General features: G+C 37.7%; 1 protein-coding gene across 6 annotated transcripts in view; it reads right to left on the bottom strand.

Annotated features, from left to right (window-relative positions):
- Positions 1-22,521, bottom strand: part of NBEA (neurobeachin) — an 848,497-nt gene that overhangs the window by 54,257 nt on the left and 771,719 nt on the right. For all 6 annotated transcript variants that reach the window (XM_073341812.2, XM_073341823.2, XM_073341834.2 and 3 more), the window contains 2 exons: positions 21,411-21,563; positions 6,183-6,350 (listed from right to left, as the gene is read on the bottom strand). In XM_073341812.2, the coding sequence (XP_073197913.1) occupies positions 6,183-6,350; positions 21,411-21,563 (321 nt within the window). The remainder of the gene's footprint in view (positions 1-6,182; positions 6,351-21,410; positions 21,564-22,521) is intronic.

Below are 22,521 nucleotides of genomic sequence, written 5' to 3'. Positions count from 1 at the left end.
AAATCCCTGTTCCGTAAAAGGGGAATTGAACACAGGTCTTTCAAGTCCTGAGTAAGTGGTCTAACCATTAGGCTAAAAATTATTAAAGGGGTAGGGGGTGCCAGTTCCCCCACCTTTGCTTTTCTTGCAAAAGTGCTGGCCTGTCTTAGGCACCTAACTCCAGGAAAGGGTTCATAGCTGAATCCCAAGTGGAGAAAAGCACCTCCCTTTGACCCAGAGTTAGGCACCCAACATCCTTTGATGGATGGGGTATAGGCCTCACCCCTTTCCTTGGCATTTCCTATGTGTTAGCTCAGGCAGCTCTCCTCTCAGCATGACGTCTTTTGTGAATCCCATGCTTAGGCACCTAACTCTCCTCTTGCCTTATATACATAGGTGCTGGAACTAGGGTGTGTGTGTGCTGCCACACCCCCGGCTTCAAATGGTTTCCATCATATATAGGGTTTACATTTTGGTTCAACGGCTATCAGCACCCCCACTATAAAAATTGCTCCCGCATCCTGCTTGTTTAGGGGGCCTGGGCACCTCAGGTTTGTGAATTCCACTTGGTGACAGGTCCTCTAAAAGTTAGATGCTGCAATGCTGATCGTGGCAGCACCTAAGTCCCCCTTGTGAATTCCAACCCCAGTGTTCAACTGAGGCACTCAAGCTGGGTCCTAAGGCAGGATTTCTGCAAAATAGCGAATATTTGAAACTAGTGTGCCTCAGTTGTGTGCACAAACTGGCAACTATATGGTCAGTTAGGACACTAATGTACTTTCATAAGAGTGAACATTGTCAAAAGGTGACAGAGTGCTAACTTTGTTGTGTTCCCGAATGACAGAGAGGGTTGTGGATTTGGGTCTGGATCTTGAACCCTCCTCTGAAATTGGAGGTGTTCAAATCTGAGGCATTGGGCCATCTATACTGAAAGATAGCACCAGAATAATTAGTTAGGTGTGAGGATCTGGTTCTCTCTTGCTGGGCACAAAAGTGTTTTTACCTAGAAGATATTTTTTTCCTAAACAAAAGCAGGAGCTGGGGATGCGGGGCAAATAATGATTTAAACCCACAGCCAGGATGGAGGGGAAGAATTCCCTTTTATGACTAGGAAGTTTTTATCTTATCCCATCAATCTGCTGATTTGCTGTTCTCGCCTTTTATTTGTGGACAAACTGATATCAGCGGTTGGGGAAGGCAGTAATGAATGATCTTTTATTCAGCCTACCTGTGTTGATTATGTTGCTTTGTGATCAATGGAAGCCCCACTGGCTAAAGTTTCTGGTAGACCTGAGGTCCGAGACATCCACCATGCATCCTTTCATGCTCTGGTTTTGGCTGATCACCACCTGGCTCGAGGAACCGTTTCTATTTGGGGTTGGATGGGGACTTGACTTTTACAATGATAAAGATTAGAGATTCATGCCCAATTCTTCTCATGAGTTGGGAGCTTGGCTAAGGGACAGTTATTTGAAGTCACATTTCATTGGGAAAAGAGTGCTGGGTTCCTTGTCTGTTTTGAGACCTGTTATGGCCACTGTTGGAGGAGGCAACCACAATAATCTAGCCTGTTTCCCTGATAACAGGTGATGGGATTTCAAGCTAAAAGTAACGGTCATTTGCTTAAATCATAGCCTATGCTAAAATCTGTTCACCAACCTCCTAGTTGCAGCACAAAAACTCACTATTTTCCTTTATTTAGAAAAATTAAATAAGAGTATTTCAGATATTGTGGGGTAGGAATTGCTGGTATATCCTGACTTTTAACAGCAGACATCGTATTGAGATTGTATTGTATTGATATTGTAATGTTCAACTTTTCTTTAAAAAGATCTTTTACATTCAACTATTACCAAGTTAAAATATCAAACACAACAGTTCACAACGTGTGATATAATACATGTGATATAATGTGATATAATACATATGACAAAAAGGAATTTAATTTTCTAGTGTTTATATATTTATATTTTATGGGATTTAAAACACATTTAAAATGACCTTCTTGCTTATATATTGTTCGGTGGACTATCTGCTAAAATCAATTATAAAAATAAGAGAAAAGTATTTAGAAACCTAAAAAGTCCATTTTTTTCAGAAGAATGCAAATCATAACTAAAATATGCAGTTGTAATAAAAACATATCATCCATGTCTGAACCACTGATAAATACTGATCCAGATATCAAACACCATTTTTATTGGCCAGAGAACCTATATACCAATTTATTTGAGCATAAGCTTTCGTGAGCTACAGCTCACTTCATCGGATGCATTCAGTGGAAAATACAGTGGGGAGATTTACATACACAGAGAACATGAAACAATGGGTGTTACCATACACACTATAAGGAGAGTGATCACTTAAGGTGAGCTATTACCAGCAGGAGTACCAACATTCCACACAAAAATGGACTACAAGCCGTCAGGAACAGTATCCCCGATAATGTCACGGCAAACCTGGTGGCTGAACTTTGTGACTTTGTCCTCACCCATAACTATTTCACATTTGGGGACAATGTATACCTTCAAATCAGCGGCACTGCTATGGGTACCCGCATGGCCCCACAGTATGCCAACATTTTTATGGCTGACTTAGAACAACGCTTACTCAGCTCTCGTCCCCTAATGCCCCTACTCTACTTGCGCTACATTGATGACATCTTCATCATCTGGACCCATTGAAAAGAAGCCTTTGAGGAATTCCATCATGATTTCAACAATTTCCATCCCACCATCAACCTCAGCCTGACCAGTCCACACAAAAGATCCACTTCCTGGACTAAATACGTGCTAAATACGTGATGGTCATATAAACACCACCCTATACCGGAAACCTACTGACTGCTATGCCTACCTACATGCCTCCAGCTTTCACCCAGACCACACCACACAATCCATTGTCTACAGCCAAGCTCTATGATACAACTGCATTTGCTCCAACCCCTCAGACAGAGACAAACATCTACAAGATCTCTATCAAGCATTCTTACAACTACAATACTCACCTGGTGAAGTGAAGAAACAGATTGACAGAGCCAGAAGAGTACCCAGAAGTCACCTACTACAGGACAGGCCCAACAAAGAAAATAACAGAACGCCACTAGCCATCACCTTCAGCCCCAACGCATCATCAAGGATCTACAACCTATCCTGAAGGACGACTCTCACAGATCTTGGGAGACAGGCTAGTCCTTGCTTACAGACAGCCCCCCAACCTGAAGCAAATACTCACCAGCAACCACACACCACACAACAAAAACACTAACCCAGGAACCTATCCTTGCAACAAAGCCCGTTGCCAACTGTGTTCACATATCTATTCAGGGGACACCATCATAGGGCCTAATCACATCAGCCACAATATCAGAGGCTCGTTCACCTGCACATCTACCAATGTGATATATGCCATCATGTGCCAGCAATGCCCCTCTGCCATGTACGTTGGTCAAACTGGACAGTCTCTACGTAAAAGAATAAAGGGACACAAATCAGACGTCAAGAATTATAACATTCATAAACCAGTTCAAGAACACTTCAATCTCTTTGGTCACTCGATTACAGACCTAGAAGTGGCAATACTTCAACAAAAAACTTCAAAAACAGACTCCAATGAGAGATTGCTGAATTGGAATTAATTTGCAAACTGGATACAATTAACTTAGGCTTGAATAGAGACTGGGAGTGGATGAGTCATTACACAAAGTAAAACTATTTCCCCATGTTTATCCCCCACTCCCCACCCCACCCCGCCACTGTTCCTCAGATGTTCTTGTTAACTGCTGGAAATGGCCCACCTTGATTATCACTACAAAAGGTTCCCTTCCCCCCCCAACCCCACCCCCAGCTCTCCTGCTGGTAATAGCTCACCTTAAGTGATCACTCTGGTTACAGTGTGTATGGTAACACCCATTGTTTCATGTTCTTTGTGTATATAAATCTCCCTGCTGTATTTTCCACTGAATGCATCTGATGAAGTGAGCTGTAGTTCACAAAAGCTTATGCTCAAATAAATTGGTTAGTCTCTAAGGTGCCACAAGTCCTCCTTTTCTTTTTTTGCGAATACAGACTAACACGGCTGCTACTCTGAAACCTATATACCATTTATAATTATAGTTCAAATAAATCTGAAAAGACTCCAAATCTGCCTGTATAAATCCATATGATCTTGTATGTGTGATCACATATGGACAAAAAATGAACAAGAAGGTATTTTTATTTTGCAAAGAACACAGAGCAGGATTAGTGTTTGAAGTCTTTCAGGGGAACAAGTATATTATGTGTCTAGGTATGACAAACTATTTATGAGGAAATGAAGGGGATTCAGATTTCTTTTCTATTTTAAATTGAACATTTTTCTCTCAGTATCACTAAAAATAAGCTAAAAATAAATTTTCTTCGTGTGTGTGGAATGAAGAAGAAAATGGAGCTGTGAGAAGTTGTTTAGAATGCAAAGGGAAGCATGAGAAAGAAGAGACATATATGTTAATGACTAAGGGGGCATAGGTTAGACGTGCATGTGGGAGCACAAAAACATCTCCCTGATTTTTTAAAAAAATCCTGACAATAAGTTGTGCATGTAACTAAGCTCACAAGAGAGCTGAAGATGCTCATCATGTCACAAGATGTTAAGCAAAGCACACTGACCTCAATCCTACAAGCCACCCTTTGAGGAGAGGCCCTTGAAGTCAGACACGGAGGTCTGTCCATGCAAATCAGGGCCTTAAGTATTGCATTACCTCTATTATTGCAAAGTTACTAGTCGTATTGAACTACTAGGTATAGCACTCCTTTGCTTTCATTGCATAAGCACCTCACTTATACTTTCAAAAATTATTGTTATTTTGTGCATGCAAATCTGCATTTTATTGCCTCTAATTATGCTCTAAGTCTCTGGAACCTGCAAACCATTATGCACGTACTTAATTTTAAGCACTTGAGTAGTCCCATTGGAATCAATGGGTCTCATCAAATGCTTAAAATGGGGTATTAGAATAAATGTTTGCAGGATCTGAACCTTAAAATACACCTTCTGAAATTCTAGCCCTAAGAATCTAATGATCAGATTTTTTTTAGTCTCTCTATTTTTGGTTAGCAATCTAAATGGTAAAAAGACATTAAAATGCATTATTCCAAAATAAAAAATTAGCCTCACTGAATCCAAATGTTTCTTTGATAGCTGTTTCTTTTTCACAATCTACTAGTTTTCTGTCTTCAAAATTAAAACAAAAAAAGCGCCAAACAAAACACTCCTCCAAGAAACAAAAAACCACAAAACAAAACAAAACTCATCCTCCTCCCTCCCCCCTCCCCAGAAAAAAACAATTCCAAAGCCCGGTAGTGTATAAATTATTACTGTTTTGCATACAACAGATGGTAGATATCTGGGGGAATGGACGATTGTGTGTATAGCTTCATCACAGCAGCACTCATCTAGCAGCTGTTGTATCTTCACACTTTTCACCTATTTTTTAATCATTTTATCCAATGCATGAATGGTATCTATAGAAATAATTCTTAATAATTTTACTAAAAACAAGCACACTGACTGTAAATAAAACACATATGAGGATAGCAACATGATTCTGCCCAGATGGCTAGTGTAAACATATTTGAACAAAACACCCGCACAAAAAATCCCACAAAACAACCCAACACACACAAAAAATTAAACCTAAAAACCTCCTTTAATGGTAACATTTGATTGCACATTACAGAAAGAAAAACTACAGTAATTTGAACTAATTCTATTTGTCAGCCTGTAAAGTATGATTCTATTGATGCACATAATTGGTATTGCATTATCTGGAAATGTTACATGTTTTCCTCTGACTCATGACCACAATGCAAAGTAATCTTTTTATTTCAGCTTTCCAGTTTTACTAAGTGTATCTATCAGATGCTAATTGTAAAGATGGTTCATTTTGTAGAACATAACTTGCACTATAATAAATGGAGTGCGTATTAATTGTATTATATATGACAGTGCTTCCTAGCAAAGAAAATACTGCCCAGCATCTAGACCTCTTTGACTTTTAAACATACTTGACTTTCCCTTTTTGGAATCACCTCGTATCCCAAGTTCTGAATAAAGTCAATAAAATCAAACCAAAAAGTTTTTTTTTAAACTAAAAAAAGATGATACATTAATGATGCCTGGGAGATGACGGCAGTTTTTAGAATGAAATGATAGTAAATGCTTACCTCCCTGAGGACAGGATCAGTGATACTGTCCAGATTCACAGAGCCTTCATACGTTAGGTAGTGGAAAACATTGAGTGCACGCACTGCTTCTGGTCCTCGTTGCTTGTAGCCAAATATAAGGTCAATCCACTGATGAAGTTGGCATGATACAAACTCACTTTCCAGCGCCTGGAAATGAAATTCAAAGTCAGGGGACAAATACTGTTTCTCATATTTACATGCTTAAATTCTGTCTTCACTTTTCTTATTGCCTAAAGGAACTGTACTGTACAGCACTACAATTCTTGTTCATACTTACAGTATATATCTGAAGTCCTTCAAACAAACATTAAATAACCACTCAACTAATTATATTGTGAAAAAAATTAAAGGGCATTACTCTTATTTTGTTCAGTTGTTAATTTCCTTTTCAAAAACAGGATTTGGCTAACTATGATTGTTTTAATTAATTCTAGAGCTGTCCGATAAATTTATTGCCCAATCTGTCTAAAAATTGATGAAAAATGGGGGAAATGAGCAAAAATATCCTGATCTGCTGCTCATTTTCCAACCAGCTCTAATTAATTTTAAATCCAAAATGGAAAAGACAGGAATACAGTATTAGTTTTAAACAGCTGTATAGAGAAAATAAGATGTTTTTGAACTCCAACCGGGGGTTGTGGCTCACTGAGAAAGGGCCAATGTTTGTCTAACCCCCCTGTGTAACACAAGTGGTGAGGAGAAGGTACTAAACTGCAGCCATAGAAGTGATGATAGCAATAAAGGTTGAGCTTGGCCTCTCCATTACAGAGAAAGATCTACCTACCTTTAGATGTCACTGCCTGCATTGGGAGCTTTGAAAGGCTCAGAGAAGGGGAAGATCTACCTACCTTTAGATAGGTTTCAGAGTAACAGCCGTGTTAGTCTGTATTCGCAAAAAGAAAAGGAGTACTTGTGGCACCTTAGAGACTAACCAATTTATTAGGCTGCAGTTTCCACGATATGCATCTGATGAAGTGAGCTGTAGCTCACGAAAGCTTATGCTCAAATAAATTGGTTAGTCTCTAAGGTGTCACAAGTACTCCTTTTCTTTCTACCTTTAGATGTCACTGCCCTTAACTTCCTTCCACTAGAAACCACTTATCTTGCTTGCCCACAGGCTATTATCTGCAAAATATATACAGTTCTCCTCTACAGGTTCTTAGTATGTATGTAAGCATTAAAGGTTACTTTAATGGATTTTCTATACCAGTTACTAGGACTGGGCGAAAATTTTCCAATAAAATTATTTTTTGAGGGAAAATTGTATTCAACTAAATAAATTTGGATATCCTGTCATGGTGCCTCCTTGGAGTTATAGTTCGGTTTCCTCAATACGAGTGTAACCATCCTGAACTTTGACTTTAGAATAAAATGTTCAGTTGTTGAAGGTACAGAAGGGGTCTCCATCCTTTTGGGGGACCAAGAAGTAAGGGGAATAGAAACCTCTTCCTTGATATTGAGGTGGCATTCACTCTATTGCCACTCACACGAGAACGGAGTCTGTCTCCTGGCGAAGAATCACCTTATGACAGTGATCCCTGAAGGGGATCCAGGAAGGAAGTTTGCATGATGGATGGAGGGAAAGAAACTCTATGTAGTATCCTGATGGATAATTTATAAGACCCAACTGTCTGTCATTATGGAGTCAAATTATGTGCAAAACCTACAAGGCATCCCAATTATGTGCAAAACCTACAAGGCATCCCACAGAATAATGTGGGTAGATTGGATGGCACCAACAGTGGTGGGTGGATCTTGACCACGACATCAAAAAGCAGCCCTTAGCAAGTGGCTGGGAATGGGAAGAGTGCATGGCAGCAGAGGTGGCTGAAAACAGAGGCCTCTGAATCCTTTGTGGTTTACATAGTAAGTTGACTGGGCATTGCTGGCAGAATGCCCAAGTCCCCGGTAAGGGGAGAAAAACCACCTATATCAATTATACTAAAACTTTAACTATGCTAATATGTACTATAAACTATTTACAAATTTGTTTACAGAGTAATAATAGTAAAAGCTGGAGAAACGTGTGGATGTAGGGATTCTGACTCAGGCCATACGGCGGTAAGAAGGAACTGGAGAGGCGTTGGCCTGCATTGCCTTTTATGCCCTTGGTCTGGAGCATGAGGTGAATTACTGTGCATGTGCAGGCCAACCGTCACTGCTTGCTAGAATTTCCGGACTTGCATACATGGCACGCACACGCACCTACGTGTGGAATACACATAGAACTCAAAGAAGAAGGTTAAGTTTGGATACAGATGCAAAGTTCTAAAAAATTCAGATCAAGTGTTCTGTTTCAGGCCCATCTTATAAGAACATGCCTGAGTACGGTTGCCAACCCTCCAGGATTGCCCTGGAGTCTCCAGGAATTAAAAATTAAGTCATGTGATGAAACCTCCAGGAATACATCCAACAAAAATTGGCAACCCTATGCCTGAGCCACAAAATCCAGAACTGGGAAGTTTTTGGAGATTTGGATCTGATGATCCAGTTCATAACCATTCTTCTTTGATACATATGTGATCCACATTCACTACTGTAGCTCCCCGTAAAGGCCATTGGCTTGTCCTTGCCAAGAATGTTAATGGACATAGTCTTATGAAATTGTTATCCAATACCAAAACTGCCAAAACATAGGTTAAATGCAAAAGGAAAGTGAAAGTCATACAAAAAAGCTCAACAAGTCTATATGTGAAAGAGTGGTTGATGCTAGAATTGGCCATGGTTTGAACAAACATAGCTGCTAACTGTCATTTGGTGCTCGGGAACCTTTTGTGCAATGTGATAGCCCTGATCCAGGTCAAGCAATCCTGGGTGCTTGGGTGTCGGAGACCCATTGATCTGAAGCAACTGCTTGTTAGGCCTGGAGCTCTACAGGACATGGCAAATAAGATTATTAGTGGTATGACAAAGGTTGTGGTTCTTTTATTCAAGCAAGCACATCTGTTTCATGATGACTGTTGTGCTCTATGTTGGCACTATACATTCTCTTTCTCTCGCTCTGCCCAAACCTAGATATGGAGCTCTAGAGCAGTTAGAAATATAAACCATTGCGATAAGGCTGTTGCATATGTTAAATGCTGCACTGATTTATGCTGATAATCTGTAAATGTTTTGAGGATAGCATTTTTTCACTGTATGTTTTGTTCCTGCTTCAGCCTTTTCATTATTCCATATACAGGGCAAGAACATAATAGTTTTAGGCCCAGCTTATCAAAATGCCACATTAGTATGGCCACATTAAACAATTTTTTGATATATAGCTGCAATTCAATGAATTGTGTCATTATCTGGCAGAATGTGTCTGGCTAGCTTTAAAAGTGAAGATATTTACTTATCTGGAGTTTAAAGTAAAGGAATTAGGCTCTTAAATTAGCACTTCTAATAAACCTATAATCATCTTTAATTTCTTGAAAATAAAACCAGCATCAACATAATTTGTTAATTAACACTTAAATCAGGTTTTCAGTTAATCACTAATTATAGGGGGAGCTGGCAGCAACCCCCTATATTTAGGTTGCTTAACATTTTCCTTTGTCTGGCTATGCCGGAAAAGGGACAGGAAGCACCAGATGTGGTTTTAATCAGGCCACAAATTTATTCTTAAAAACCTGCCAATACTCAGCAGATAAAAGTGTACAGTGCAGGTAATTCCACATACATTTCTATATACTCAAGGGGCTGCTGTCAGCCCGCCGTCTTTCCAATCCTCGTCCCACTCATCCTGCTGCTGGGACCCTGCCACCACTCCCCTCCCTTATGAGGGTTAAGGGGGCTATAAAAGAGGGGTGTTTGAATTTAAGTACATCAGAAGCAGGAAGCCTGCCACAGAATCACTGGGACCACTGCATGATAGAGGTGCTAAAGGAGCACTCAGGGAAGATAAGGCCATTGCGAGAAACTAAATGACTTCTTTGCATCGGTCTTCACTGCAGAGGGTGAGGGAGATTTCCACATCTGAGCCATTTCTTTTAGGTGACAAATATGAAGAACTGTCCAAGATTAAGGTGTCAATAGAGGAGGTTTTAGAAAAAATGACAAAAGAAACAGTAATAAGTCACTAGGACTAGATGGTATTCACCCAAATGTTCTGAAGGAACTAAAATATGAAATTGCAGAACTACCAATTGTGGTATGTAACCTATCATCTAAATCATCCTCTGTATCAGATGATTGGAGGATAGCTAATATGACACAGATTTTTTAAAAAGGCTCCAGAGGTGATTCTGGCATTTACAGGCCAGTAAACCTCACTTCAGTACCAGGCAAATGGTTGAAACTATCGTAAAGAACAGAATTATCAGACACATAGATTAACACAATTTTTTGGGTGAAGAGTCAACATGGTTTTTGTAAAGGGAAATCATGCTTCACCAATCTACTAGAATTCTTTGAGGGGGTCAACAAGCATGTGGACAAGGGTGATCCAGTAGATACAGTGTACTGGGACTTTCAGAAAGCCTTTGACAAGGTCTCTCACAAAAGGCTCTTAAGCAAGGTAAAATGTCATGGGATAAGAGGAAGGTCCTCTCATGAATTGGTAACTGGTGTAAAGATAGGAAACAAAGGGTAGGAATAAATAGTCAGTTTTCAGAATGGAGAGAGGTAAATAGTGGTGTCCCCCAAGTATCTGTACTGGGTCCGGTGCTGTTTAACATATTCATAAATGATCTGGAAAAGGGGGTAAACAGTGAGGTGGAAAAATTTGAAGACAATACAAAATTACTCAAAATAGCTAAATCCAAAACAGATTGCAAAGAGTTACAACTGGATCTCACAAAACTGGGTGACTGGTGAAGAACATGGCAGATGAAATTCAATGTTGGTAAATGCAAAGTAAGTCACATTAGGAAACATAATCCCAACTATACATACAAAATGATGGGATCTAAATTAGCCGTTACCGCTCAAGAAACAGATCTTGGAGTCATTGTGGATAGTCCTCTGAAAACATCCACTCAATGTGCAGCAAAAAAAAGCTAATGCAATATTAGGAACCATTAGGAAAGAGATAGATAATAAGGCATAAAATATCATAATGCCACTATATAAATTCATGGTGCACCCACACCTTGAATACTGCATGCAGTTCCAGTCACCCCATCTCAAAAAAGATATATTAGAATTGGAAAAGGTACAGAGACGGACAACAAAAATGATTAAGGGTATGGAACAGCTTCCATATGAAGGGCGATTAAAAAGACTAGGAATATTCAGCTTGGAAAAGCGGGGAGAAAAGGTAGAGATCTATAAAATCCTGACTGGTGTGGAGAAAAGGAATAAGGAAGTGTTATTTATTCCTTCATATAACACAAGGATTGGGGTCATCCAATGAAATTAACAGGCAGCAGGTTTAAAACAAAGATAAGGAAGTATTTTTTCACACAACGCAGTCAAGCTGTGGAACTCATTGCCAGAGGATGTTTTCAAAACTATAATGGGGCTTAAAAAAAATTAGTTAAGTTCATGGAGGATAGGCCCATCAATGGCTATTATCCAAGATGGTCAGGGATGCAACCCTGTGCTCTGGGTGTCCCTAGCCTCTGACTGCCAGAAGAAGGGAATGGACAACAGGGGATGGATCACTCGATGATTGCCTGCTCTTTCATTCCCTGTGATGCATCTGGCATTGGCCACTGTTGGAAGACAGAATACTGGGCTAGATGGCCCATTGATCTGACCCAAAATGGCCATTCTTATTTTCCCTGATGTACCAATCAAAGGAGACCCAAGCCTCCTTTTCTCTGCTCCTTTAAAGGATGCCTCCTTTAAATCTTTTACCAATTAGTTTTATCTGATAACTGTATGTGTGCCGTATGGAGTACCTGCGCTGGATATCTGCCACAAGCATAAGAAGTGGCGACATTAAAGCCTAACCACCCTTTCTTAACCTAACAAGTCCCTAACCTGCCGTGGGTTAATATTCAGCAGGGGGACTGTTCCTGAGCTAGAGAATTGTCTTTTGTCTGTCCTAAGAAATTTTGTTCACATTTTACTGAGAAACTTTGGAAAATCATCACTTGTCTTCTCTCATTTGCGTTCCTCAGGAAAATGGTGGCAGCCTGCAAAATAAGAAACTGAATACAAACATTCTGAACTGCTGTGCTTGTGTTTCTGTCAAACCAGTCACAGCAGCCCCACCACCACAAACCGTAGTAGCCAGATCAGCTATAGCAGGGGGAAGGGGAAGAAACTGGGGCCAGGCTCTCCATGACCACCCCACAGACTCAGTACATGGCCCTAACAGCCCATCTCCCCTTTGGTGCACCACGTGGGGTAGGAGCTCTCCCATCTCCTGGAGAGAGGGAAAAGGAGAGAGAGGTGGTCCCGCTTCCTCCAACCCAGCATTTCACCCCACAAGTTCAGTATTCTAAAGCAGGTCTTACTGACAATGCCAGTTTTGAAGAGATACTATTTTCATGTGGATGAATTGTTCTTTAATAACTTCTACATCATATTAAGCATAAATGAGCTTCTTTTTAACAGGATAACCACCTTCTACTGCAGCCAGCTAATGTACTTAATCCTGGAGCTCAAGTTGCAGAAGTCTGTGCTGCAGTGCAGAAAGTTCAGGGTTCAAATCAAGCTAAGGATGCAAGATGGGAGAGTTGTTGTAGCTAAACAAGAGAATTTTGTTTTTACCTCTTTCATTTAAAAAAAAATCCTAGAAGCGACGTAGAAAAATACATTAAACTAATGTTATTTAGGCTGCAAAGTAAAGCAACAAAAAATCAGATTGTCTATGCAACTTTAATTCTGTCTGCTTGTTTGTAGGCAGTATGATAATACATTATTTTTTCCACAAGTCCCTTGCCTCACTCAGTGCAGAGGATGGATGCACAACAGGACAAAATTAAGTTTGCACAGGCATCCATAAATCTGGCATTTCATAATGCTGAGTGTTTGACTTCGAAACATAGATAACATTCTTTTAACTTTTTTTGTGTTTAATTATATTTCAGTCACACATTTCCCTAATTCTTTTCTATTTGCTAGTTCTACATATTTACATTTTTCAAAAAGGTTGTGTTGTGTCTGTATCTGCACCTTACATATTTAATAACAAAATAATTTACACAAAAAAGTGACAATAGGAGTCTGTTTTATTCACAGTAAACTGAAACTAGGAGTGCTGGGGTTGCAGCAACACTCCTAGCTTGAAGTGGCTTCCATCATATACAGGGTTGACAGTTTTGTTCAATGGCTCTCTGCATCCCCACTATACAAACTGTTCCAATGCGCCTGTGATCATCTCAGGCGAATTGGCCGGGTTTGAGAAAGTAGCAGCAGCTGTTTAAAAAGGGGACAGTAAAATTATAAAAAAGAAAGGACTTTTAAATAAGCAAATAAGCATATTTGACATACAGTACTACAATCTCTAATATTTTCCCCTCCCCCATCATTGCTGGATGAGTTGGGTGTGTATGTTCATAGTTGCCCTGAGGCAGTTTTATCTTGCATGGCCAAGACTTATTCAGCAGCTCATCATTCCAGAGTAAGTCTTACATCCGATGAAGTGAGCTATAGCTTACGAAAGCTTATGCTCAAATAAATTTGTTAGTCTCTAAGGTGCCACAAGTCCTCCTTTTCTTACTAACACTGGCAGTTTTGATGAGGTCATATTTTCACATGTATGAACTATTCTTTAATAACTTCTCTATTTTATGAAGCACAAATGAGCTTCATTTTAGAAGTAGAATTTCATATCTTTTGTCTGCTTTTTAAAAATTCAACAAGCATATTTATTATACTGAGTCTGTGAAAAATCCCATTAAAGTGCTGTATGACTAAATGTGGTAAGAACTTGTGGGAGTTTTGTGAGGACTTGACTCTTTCATTATTTTGAATTTGAGACTTTAGAGTTCCCAAAGGATTGTAAGTTTTCAAACAATTCCTAACACTATTGGCCTTGGATATATCTGTGTCCCTGAATTACAACACCTCATATACATTTGAATTATAGTAATATAATACTACTACTAATTGGAGATTGACAAAACATTGATTTTTTGGTTTGGTGACCAACCTGAAAAATCAGAAACAAAAATTTGTGTTGAACCAAAATAGCAAAATTTTTAAATGAAACATTGTTAGGTGTTTTCAGAATTACCTCTCCTCTCCGTTTTTTTTTATTTATTTATTCAGATGAAACCATTTGCTGAATTTGACCTGAATACACAAACATTTTGATCAAACTGAAACTGGATTTTGTGGCAAATAAACTATTTTTTCCAAAAAAAATATCATTCAGCTTTACTACTACTATCTTTAAGTTAGAAAAGTACGGCAGTGATTAATTCCAAATACATGACACTATCAGTGTGAAGAATTTTGTGACTTCTGTGCCCTAAGAGTCAGCCCTTGCGTAAGTAGCTCATTTAGATATTTTTGTGGTAGCAGATCAATATCTGGAAAGGACAATACAAGGCTAGATTCTGAGAATTCTGTCCAGTTTTCCTCAGTGAAGTTCTAGAGACGCTGTGTGGTGGTAACTTCAACCTGTATTCATGTATAATATAATCAAGTGGGGAAGTATTGGGTCCAGTGTTGACTGACATTAGTAATGCCCTCCTATGGGAGGGCAGGGTCTCAATTTCCCTTGAACAAGCAGACGTTAGGGTCTTGCTCAACAAATGTACTATTGGCTGACAATTTCACCAGTTATTGTCCTGACTACAGTCTTCCCTTTTTGGTACAGATTATTGAAATGGCTGTGATAAAGCAACAGAGGTATTCTTTGGAAACCTCAGATATCCTTTCAACCTTTTACAATCTGGATTTGGCCTATGTTTGACTTTTTCCACTGTCAGTCTTCATGCCCTGTTTCTCTACCTCTCTTTGTACTGTATCTTTACTCACGCTATTCACTACACAGACTCTTCTTCCCTAATTTGGTCTACCAAACCCACTACCCTTTTCTCTTTTGAAAATTCACTACTTATATAATACCAACGATGTGTGTATCGGTTTCCTGGAGGATATGTGAAGTAGTGTCAGGAAAATGGGGTGTGGGAATTTTTTGTGTTATCATTAATTTCCAGGAACAATTGTAACATAACACACATATTGGTAATAAAATATCTTTAAGATACGTCAGGCTTATTATTATAAAACACAATTTTCAAGGGCCATTTCAGCATAATCGTTCTTTTATGGCTGGCACTGCCATGCATGTTTCCAGCCTGAAATACAAGTAAATACATTTTTTAAAATAAATAAATAAAATGTTCATGATTTTTGTCTAAAGGAAGCACAGCAATAATTAATAACTATTATAGATGTTTATTCTTAAATGGCAACCAGCTATTACCCAGTGTGTTCTCTGTCCATAATTCAAAAATACACAGAAACAAATATTTGAGGGAGGTGTGGAATTAGATTTGTTTGGGGCACTGCTACATATGATGGAAACTTCATCTTCAAATGGAGACATTCTACCGCCAAGTCACATTTTTTCCTTCATGTTTTTTTCTTTTTGGTAAAAAGATTTTAATTATTTTTTAAAAGGTAGTACACCCAAATGGTGCATAAATTGTGCTGATTCCTCCTAGTCAATGTTTTTAAGACCCAAACTTTTCTCTCTTCAACACAGATAAGACTCTAGGTTCAGACACCAACCATTTCCTGTCTTGATTACTATTATAACCTCTTCTTCTCTGGCCTTAAAACATTAAACATATTGCAATTTGAAAAAGAATTGGTTGTTTAAGGAAGGTGATTGTCTAATAACGGTTGAGTAGAATTGTATTCAATGCATTTGGGATATTTTGGGGTCATCTCTTTCCACAGGAAGATGTTTCCTAAATGGGGTTCTCTACATAGTAAGGTTAATCAGGCTTCTTTTGCTATGTAAACTGTGTTTTCTCAATAATAATTGTGTACAACTGCAGCTGTCATATTTAGATTTAAATTGCTCTGAATTAAATGTGTTTATATTGTGTTAAGTAAGAATCCTGACAATCATACAAAATAATACCAAACAAAAAATTACCACCAACACATCAAAATGAAATTTTCTCATGTTGTGTTTACTCAGTGCAAAACATTGTCAACTCCTATCAATAGATGAAAAATAGGCACTCAACCACCCTATCTACCAAAACCAAGATTTCAATTTATATATTAAATGTTTGTTAACCAGGAAATATTACCCAACCTTCTGAGTAGTCATGAAATGATTCAAAAATGTAAATATTAGCTAAAAATTGTGTATATAAATCATTCTACAGAAAGGATGAAAATTCATCCTTAATAACAAATATAGAAGAGCAACAAAATATGAATTACAAAAACCAGAAACCGAGTGGTCTTTCTAAAAATGTCATTTATAGTAAATGCATTTTATGCAACACTATAATTTGTAATATAATACATGCATGTTCAACCATCAGAATATCATTATAATTAATGTAAATTACAGCAGATCACATCTTCTGTTTTTAAACTATGGAATGCTTACTAAAAAGGCTTTGCTTCAATGTTTCACAGTAGAGTTCTTTGCCTCAATTTAACATGCCTGACTTACTGGCTGAATATGTTCTATTTCTGGCTCTCAGAACCCCCAGAAGTCTGCTGGGATTGAGAGGCTGAGTAAGACTACAGATGCACATCTGTGGAAGTTTTTTTTTTTTTAAATGGTAGATTATGATTGATGAACACAGCATTAGGGTAATGTTATCAGGGACACTTACTGCTTCTGTCCTCTGTGACATCACTGAGGTCAGACCATAATCATGTTAGCATTGAACACAATGCTTTATTAATGTTTCATGAGTAAGTCAGTAGTAATCAGTCTAGCTATGTATGGATAAATTAAACTGGTACAACAATCCCTGATGTATAAATCGAGTGCTTTTAGAATGTACCACAACAGCTCTTAAAAGTAACCTGACAATCACTTTTCCAAGCTTTCTAATTAGACCAATTTTTACAAGTTTCATGGCATTTATTTTAATGGACAGCCATTTCCACCACAGTGCACATATTTATTAAGTATGAAAAAACCCTACAAAAACCCCTCATTTCCCAATTCTAAAAAGCCTATTAACCAATAGATTAGATGGGAGCCATCTCTCTAAGTCAAATCTGTGCGTAATGCTGAAACTCTTGATTTGTTTATTTCTATTTATTTTAACAATCTATGAATGCATAAGCAAGATGTAAATAAGTGTTTCTGTCCACATACATAGAATTATAATTTATATATGGCTATGGTGAGCAAAATGAACATGAATATCTGTCAACTAGAAAATACTGAATACCCACACTATGGTTTGTGGTATCACATACGGCTCAATCCAACATAATGGAAAGACTCCCATTGACTTCAATGGGCTCTGGATCAGGATCACAGTGTCTTGAAATAGCCTCCAGATTTCTGTGGCTTCCCTGTAAATATGTACAGTACCCATTTTGCTAAGCCTGCTGAACAAATTCCAGCTCTTGGGGCAAGCTCACCTCATTTTAGAGATAACGGTACCACTCTAATGCTATATTTTTCTTTAGATAGATTTTTGTAAGACAAAAGTTTTGGACTAGAGATGGGCAATTTGAATAATAAATCTGCTGAACAATCCAAATACATGTAGAATCAGACATTAAAAATGGGTACGATCTATTAGGACATCTCCTTCCACTCCTCTCACAGTTCAGAAATGTTTTCTACAGTACAGTTTCTTGTATATTGTCTAATCTAGTTTTATAAATGCGAAGTGATGGGGCATTAGAAACCTATTCCATAATCCAATAGATTTCAATATCAAGTTTTTCTGATAAATCCATCTGTTTTTTCCCCTTTCTAAGCTCAATCCTATTATTCCAAGTTCCTTGGTGTTTATAACATTTTTGCAGATGTTTTCCCTACCTTAGCTATCAGTTAGCCCACTACACACATTTAGGTTAAAAAACCCCCTCCTTATTCTCTTTAAATAGTCCCCCCCTCATTTACATTATTTCTCTTCTCTGAACTCACTCTAATTTGTCAATATCCTTCTGCCTTTTAGTTGCCCAGAAATGAATGCAGTATTCCAGGTGCAGTCTCACCAGAGTCATATAAAGGGACTATCTATATGCTCTATTCCATATACAGGGCTCAAAATTGCACTTGCCATTTTTGGTGCTGAATGAAATTGCATATCAAATTTGCTGTTCATTATCACCCCCAACTCCCTTTTGGCATTACTACTTACCAGATTTTTTCTTCCTATTGCATATCTATTTATCCCTTTCAAGATGAATGTCAAATGTATTTTCTGCATTATTCAAACTTCTCTATCCCCCTTTTTATTCTTTTCTTACATCTCCCAATGTAGCATTATTTGTAAATTTCATTAACATGCTGTCCTGCTACTTCTGGCTTACTGAACTATATATGCTGGGGCTTGAGAAACCCCAGGCTCACTAAAGATTGTTCTCCATTAGCATTGGCAATCCAAGACTATTTTCTGCCGTACTATTGCCAAATAAGGACGAGGAAGGACTGGTGGCCTGCTATCTGAAAAACTGTATGGATTTGTGGAGGACTGGACTTAATATTCAACAACTATTAAACCACTCACTGTGGAAGAGATGTTGGGATGAATAAAGGTCATCCAGAAATATCTCCCATCAAGAATTGGATAAAAACAGTAGGCTGCTAAAGTCAGGGGACATAGGTAGGTTAGGATGATATGTGAATTGGATAATTCTTGGATTTAAGAGTCTGATAAATATTCAATCAATTTAAGTCCCTAATTCAACTAATCCATGAATCCTAAAATTAGCCTATCTAGTATTCTGAGCATACCTATGAGTATACAGAGTTCATTTTTTCCCTCTGCAAGCCTAACATTTGGATGGTGTTTCCAACTTTTAGCTCCAATCCTTTATTAAATGCATAGCACTGTAAATGGCATACATACCATACTTTAAATTCATACAAACAGCTATATTCTCCAACAACCATAAATATCGCAGCACAAAACCTCTACAGGCAGAGCCCTTTAAGGTATTTTTCCAAAAGCAGAAACAAAATGGCAGCATAGAAATCACAGATTAGCACATCATGCATACATTCAAACTGTTTCTCATCACATATTGTCTGTGTTCCCTATTTAAAATTTTACACCTTTAAACATAAAATGAGAGACCGACTTTAGTATAAAAGAATAAAAAATATTTCTAAAATTTCATGTCGGAATTGAATTGTGTGTGTGTTTAATTATTTTCTCCAAAAGTGGTGGTTTGTTTATTTTATTTCAGTAAGCAATAAAAGAAAACGGACCTGCTGCTACTCTCATTGAAGTCAACAGTAACCCTCTTATTGACTTCGGTGAGATTAACATTGGGACCCATACATTGCCATTGTCTCTGGTAACTATTAACTTTTTAAAATAATATTAAAATAACTATGTCTGTAAAACAAAAAATTCACAGTCAGATATTTTAGAACCATAGAATCATAGAATATCAGGGTTGGAAGGGACCCCTGAAGGTCATCTAGTCCAACCCCCTGCTCGAAGCAGGACCAATTCCCAGTTAAATCATCCCAGCCAGGGCTTTGTCAAGCCTGACTTTAAAAACCTCTAAGGAAGGAGATTCTACCACCTCCCTAGGTAACGCATTCCAGTGTTTCACCACCCTCTTAGTGAAAAAGTTTTTCTTAATATCCAATCTAAACCTCCCCCACTGCAACTTGAGACCATTACTCCTCGTTCTGTCATCTGCTACCATTGAGAACAGTCTAGAGCCATCCTCTTTGGAACCCTCTTTCAGGTAGTTGAAAGCAGCTATCAAATCCCCCCTCATTCTTCTCTTCTGCAGGCTAAACAATCCCAGCTCCCTCAGCCTCTCCTCATAAGTCATGTGTTCTAGACCCCTAATCATTTTTGTTGCCCTAGACCCCTAATCATTAGAAGGAAAATACCATTTACTGTCTCTCTAACAGTGCAAGACTGTCCTCTTTCATATGTCTAGTGTTTTATTATAAGATAGGGTAGGCGTTTTAATATTCAGTTATTCTTTTGAACTTTAGAGGGCTGTTTTTATGTGAATCCCAGAAGCACTGTTCCCTAAAAGATATATTTCTAGGAATTAAATTTCAGCATTGCTAATGTCAATATGCTGATGATTCAGATCCATTTCAGGAAAATAGTAATTAAGTTGTTGAGAACTGTGATATAGTGTATGAAATACCTTCCTTTTTCTAAAAATGTTAAAAATATATCTTATTATTAATTTTATCATGAACAAATATTAACATATTTAAGAAAACTTGCCAATATAGGCAGATGAAATAAATATAAATAATTTTTACTTAAGATAGATTTTAATTCTAGGAGAAAATGTGTGTCAAAGGTCAGACTATCTTTAAAAAGCTCAGTTTATTATGAACAACCTTGCAAAATATAAACAAGTTTTGATCATGTATGCAGAGAAAACACAGATCTAGGTAATGGAAAACACTACTGAATATGCTCCACTAAAATTCTATTCTAATTTTACAAAAAAGCATAAATACACATATCAATACTACTAATCAAGCCACTTTGTCACCAACGTAATTTGACAGACGCCCAGAAGGTGAAATACCATGGCTGAAAACAGAGAAGAAGAGACAGTCTCCTCTTAAAACCTCTATATCTTTTCCTTTGAAAGTATATTAATTTATTGAAAAATACTTTATTTATGCAAAAAAGTATACATTACAGATTAAGGTGTTTCATAGTGACAATTCTGTACACTTGGTAGTGATTTGAGTTGGAAGGTTACTTTTGCAAAACCCGTTCAGAAAATATAGTACTTGGCACAGTAGCTCAGTATCCCTGCACAAACAATTAATTCCTTTTGAATGGAAACTGAACAGCGTCATGCAAGGAGCTGAATACTTCCTGCAAACTCCCTTTGTGTTTATTTGCAGCAAATGTTCAGTATTTTGCAGGACTGGGCTCTTAATTCTTCAGGATATTATACATTGTCCAACTGAGGCCCATCAAATTGCTTGCTCCTGAGGGAGCAAATAACTGAATTTACAATTCCATTATTGGTCCTCATTGAAGAAAAATCATTGTACAATAAAGAGTCCTGTTAAATAAGAGCTGAATGGAAACTCCTCCCCCACTTTTTCTTCTTGCATTTTAACCCTAATTCTGAAGAGGTGAAAAGCCAGTGATATATTAGCTTGTTAAAACACTGAACTTGTTACTAAAGCTTAACTAAAATCCCTCTTACCATCCTGTTGATCCGGACAAAGTCTTCAGGCTTCTTTGCCCAAGGGGGAAGCTCAACATCATTTACAACAACTTCATCCTCTCTGACACCTAGATTATATCCGTTACTGTTGACAAACATCTCTGGTAGGTAGTAAAACTCTGGAATTAACTCCTGGCAGAGAGAAAGCATAGTGTGTTACCTTGCACATGTACAGAACAGCTGCATGATACTTAAAGTTTTCAGAATTTCTGTTTCTCATACAATAACCTTATAAGAAAAACAAACAATCTTTCCCATTTGCACAAAATCATACTTGCATTATTTTTTATTTCTGTGGACAAGAGATGTTTAAGGAAGAATTTTTATAATATTTTTCTTATACTTAACTTTGAGCAGATATTTTGTTATAATATATTAAACAGTTTTTGTCTTCCTCAATCTTGTTTCAATAAATGATACCAGTTAGGAAGAGCACTACCTTCTCACCCTTTGTTAAATTAAATATGTTTAAATATCAGAGATCTTCCAACTGCTGTTTAACAAAACTATTTAAAAAAGGAAGAACCTGTGAAATCTTCATGGAAAAGAAGGTTATATTTTAATCCTAATTTTTCTTTGCTTTTTTTTTCATATTATCCATTGCATTAACAGATATAACACAATTTTATGGATAAAAAGATGGCACGTGATGATAAACAAAAACAGTTTCAGGTGAGTGGACTTTTCTGTAGTCAGCAACATTCAAATATGGAAAGGAAGCTAGCAGAATGGCAAAATGTCTTTAAAATTTAAATACATGCAACTTGAATTATGAAAGCTCAGTAAACAGGAAGCAAATCTGAGCTGGTATTAATATTTAGTAGTGCCCACTGTGAAGTTTATCACAGTTTAAAGGAAGTCCTAAGCTGAAATTCAATGATTTTGACACCATAAATATCACAATTTGTAGGTTTCTATTACTGAAGCAGCTGGTACTGAACTGCAATAATAGAAAAAGCTACAGCTTTAAACCCACCATCTTTCCTCTAATATCTAGATAGGGATTAAATTCACTAAATTACCTTATTAAAAGCATTAGGGCATTCTGTTGTGTAACATGATCAAAACTGATGACACAGCACCTGAAACC

Source organism: Lepidochelys kempii, chromosome 1 (genome assembly GCF_965140285.1).
Source record: "Lepidochelys kempii isolate rLepKem1 chromosome 1, rLepKem1.hap1, whole genome shotgun sequence".
Classification (NCBI taxonomy): Eukaryota; Metazoa; Chordata; order Testudines; family Cheloniidae; genus Lepidochelys; species Lepidochelys kempii.
The sequence above is the reverse complement of the archived record's forward strand: the minus strand, read 5'-3'. Positions and strand labels throughout refer to the sequence as shown.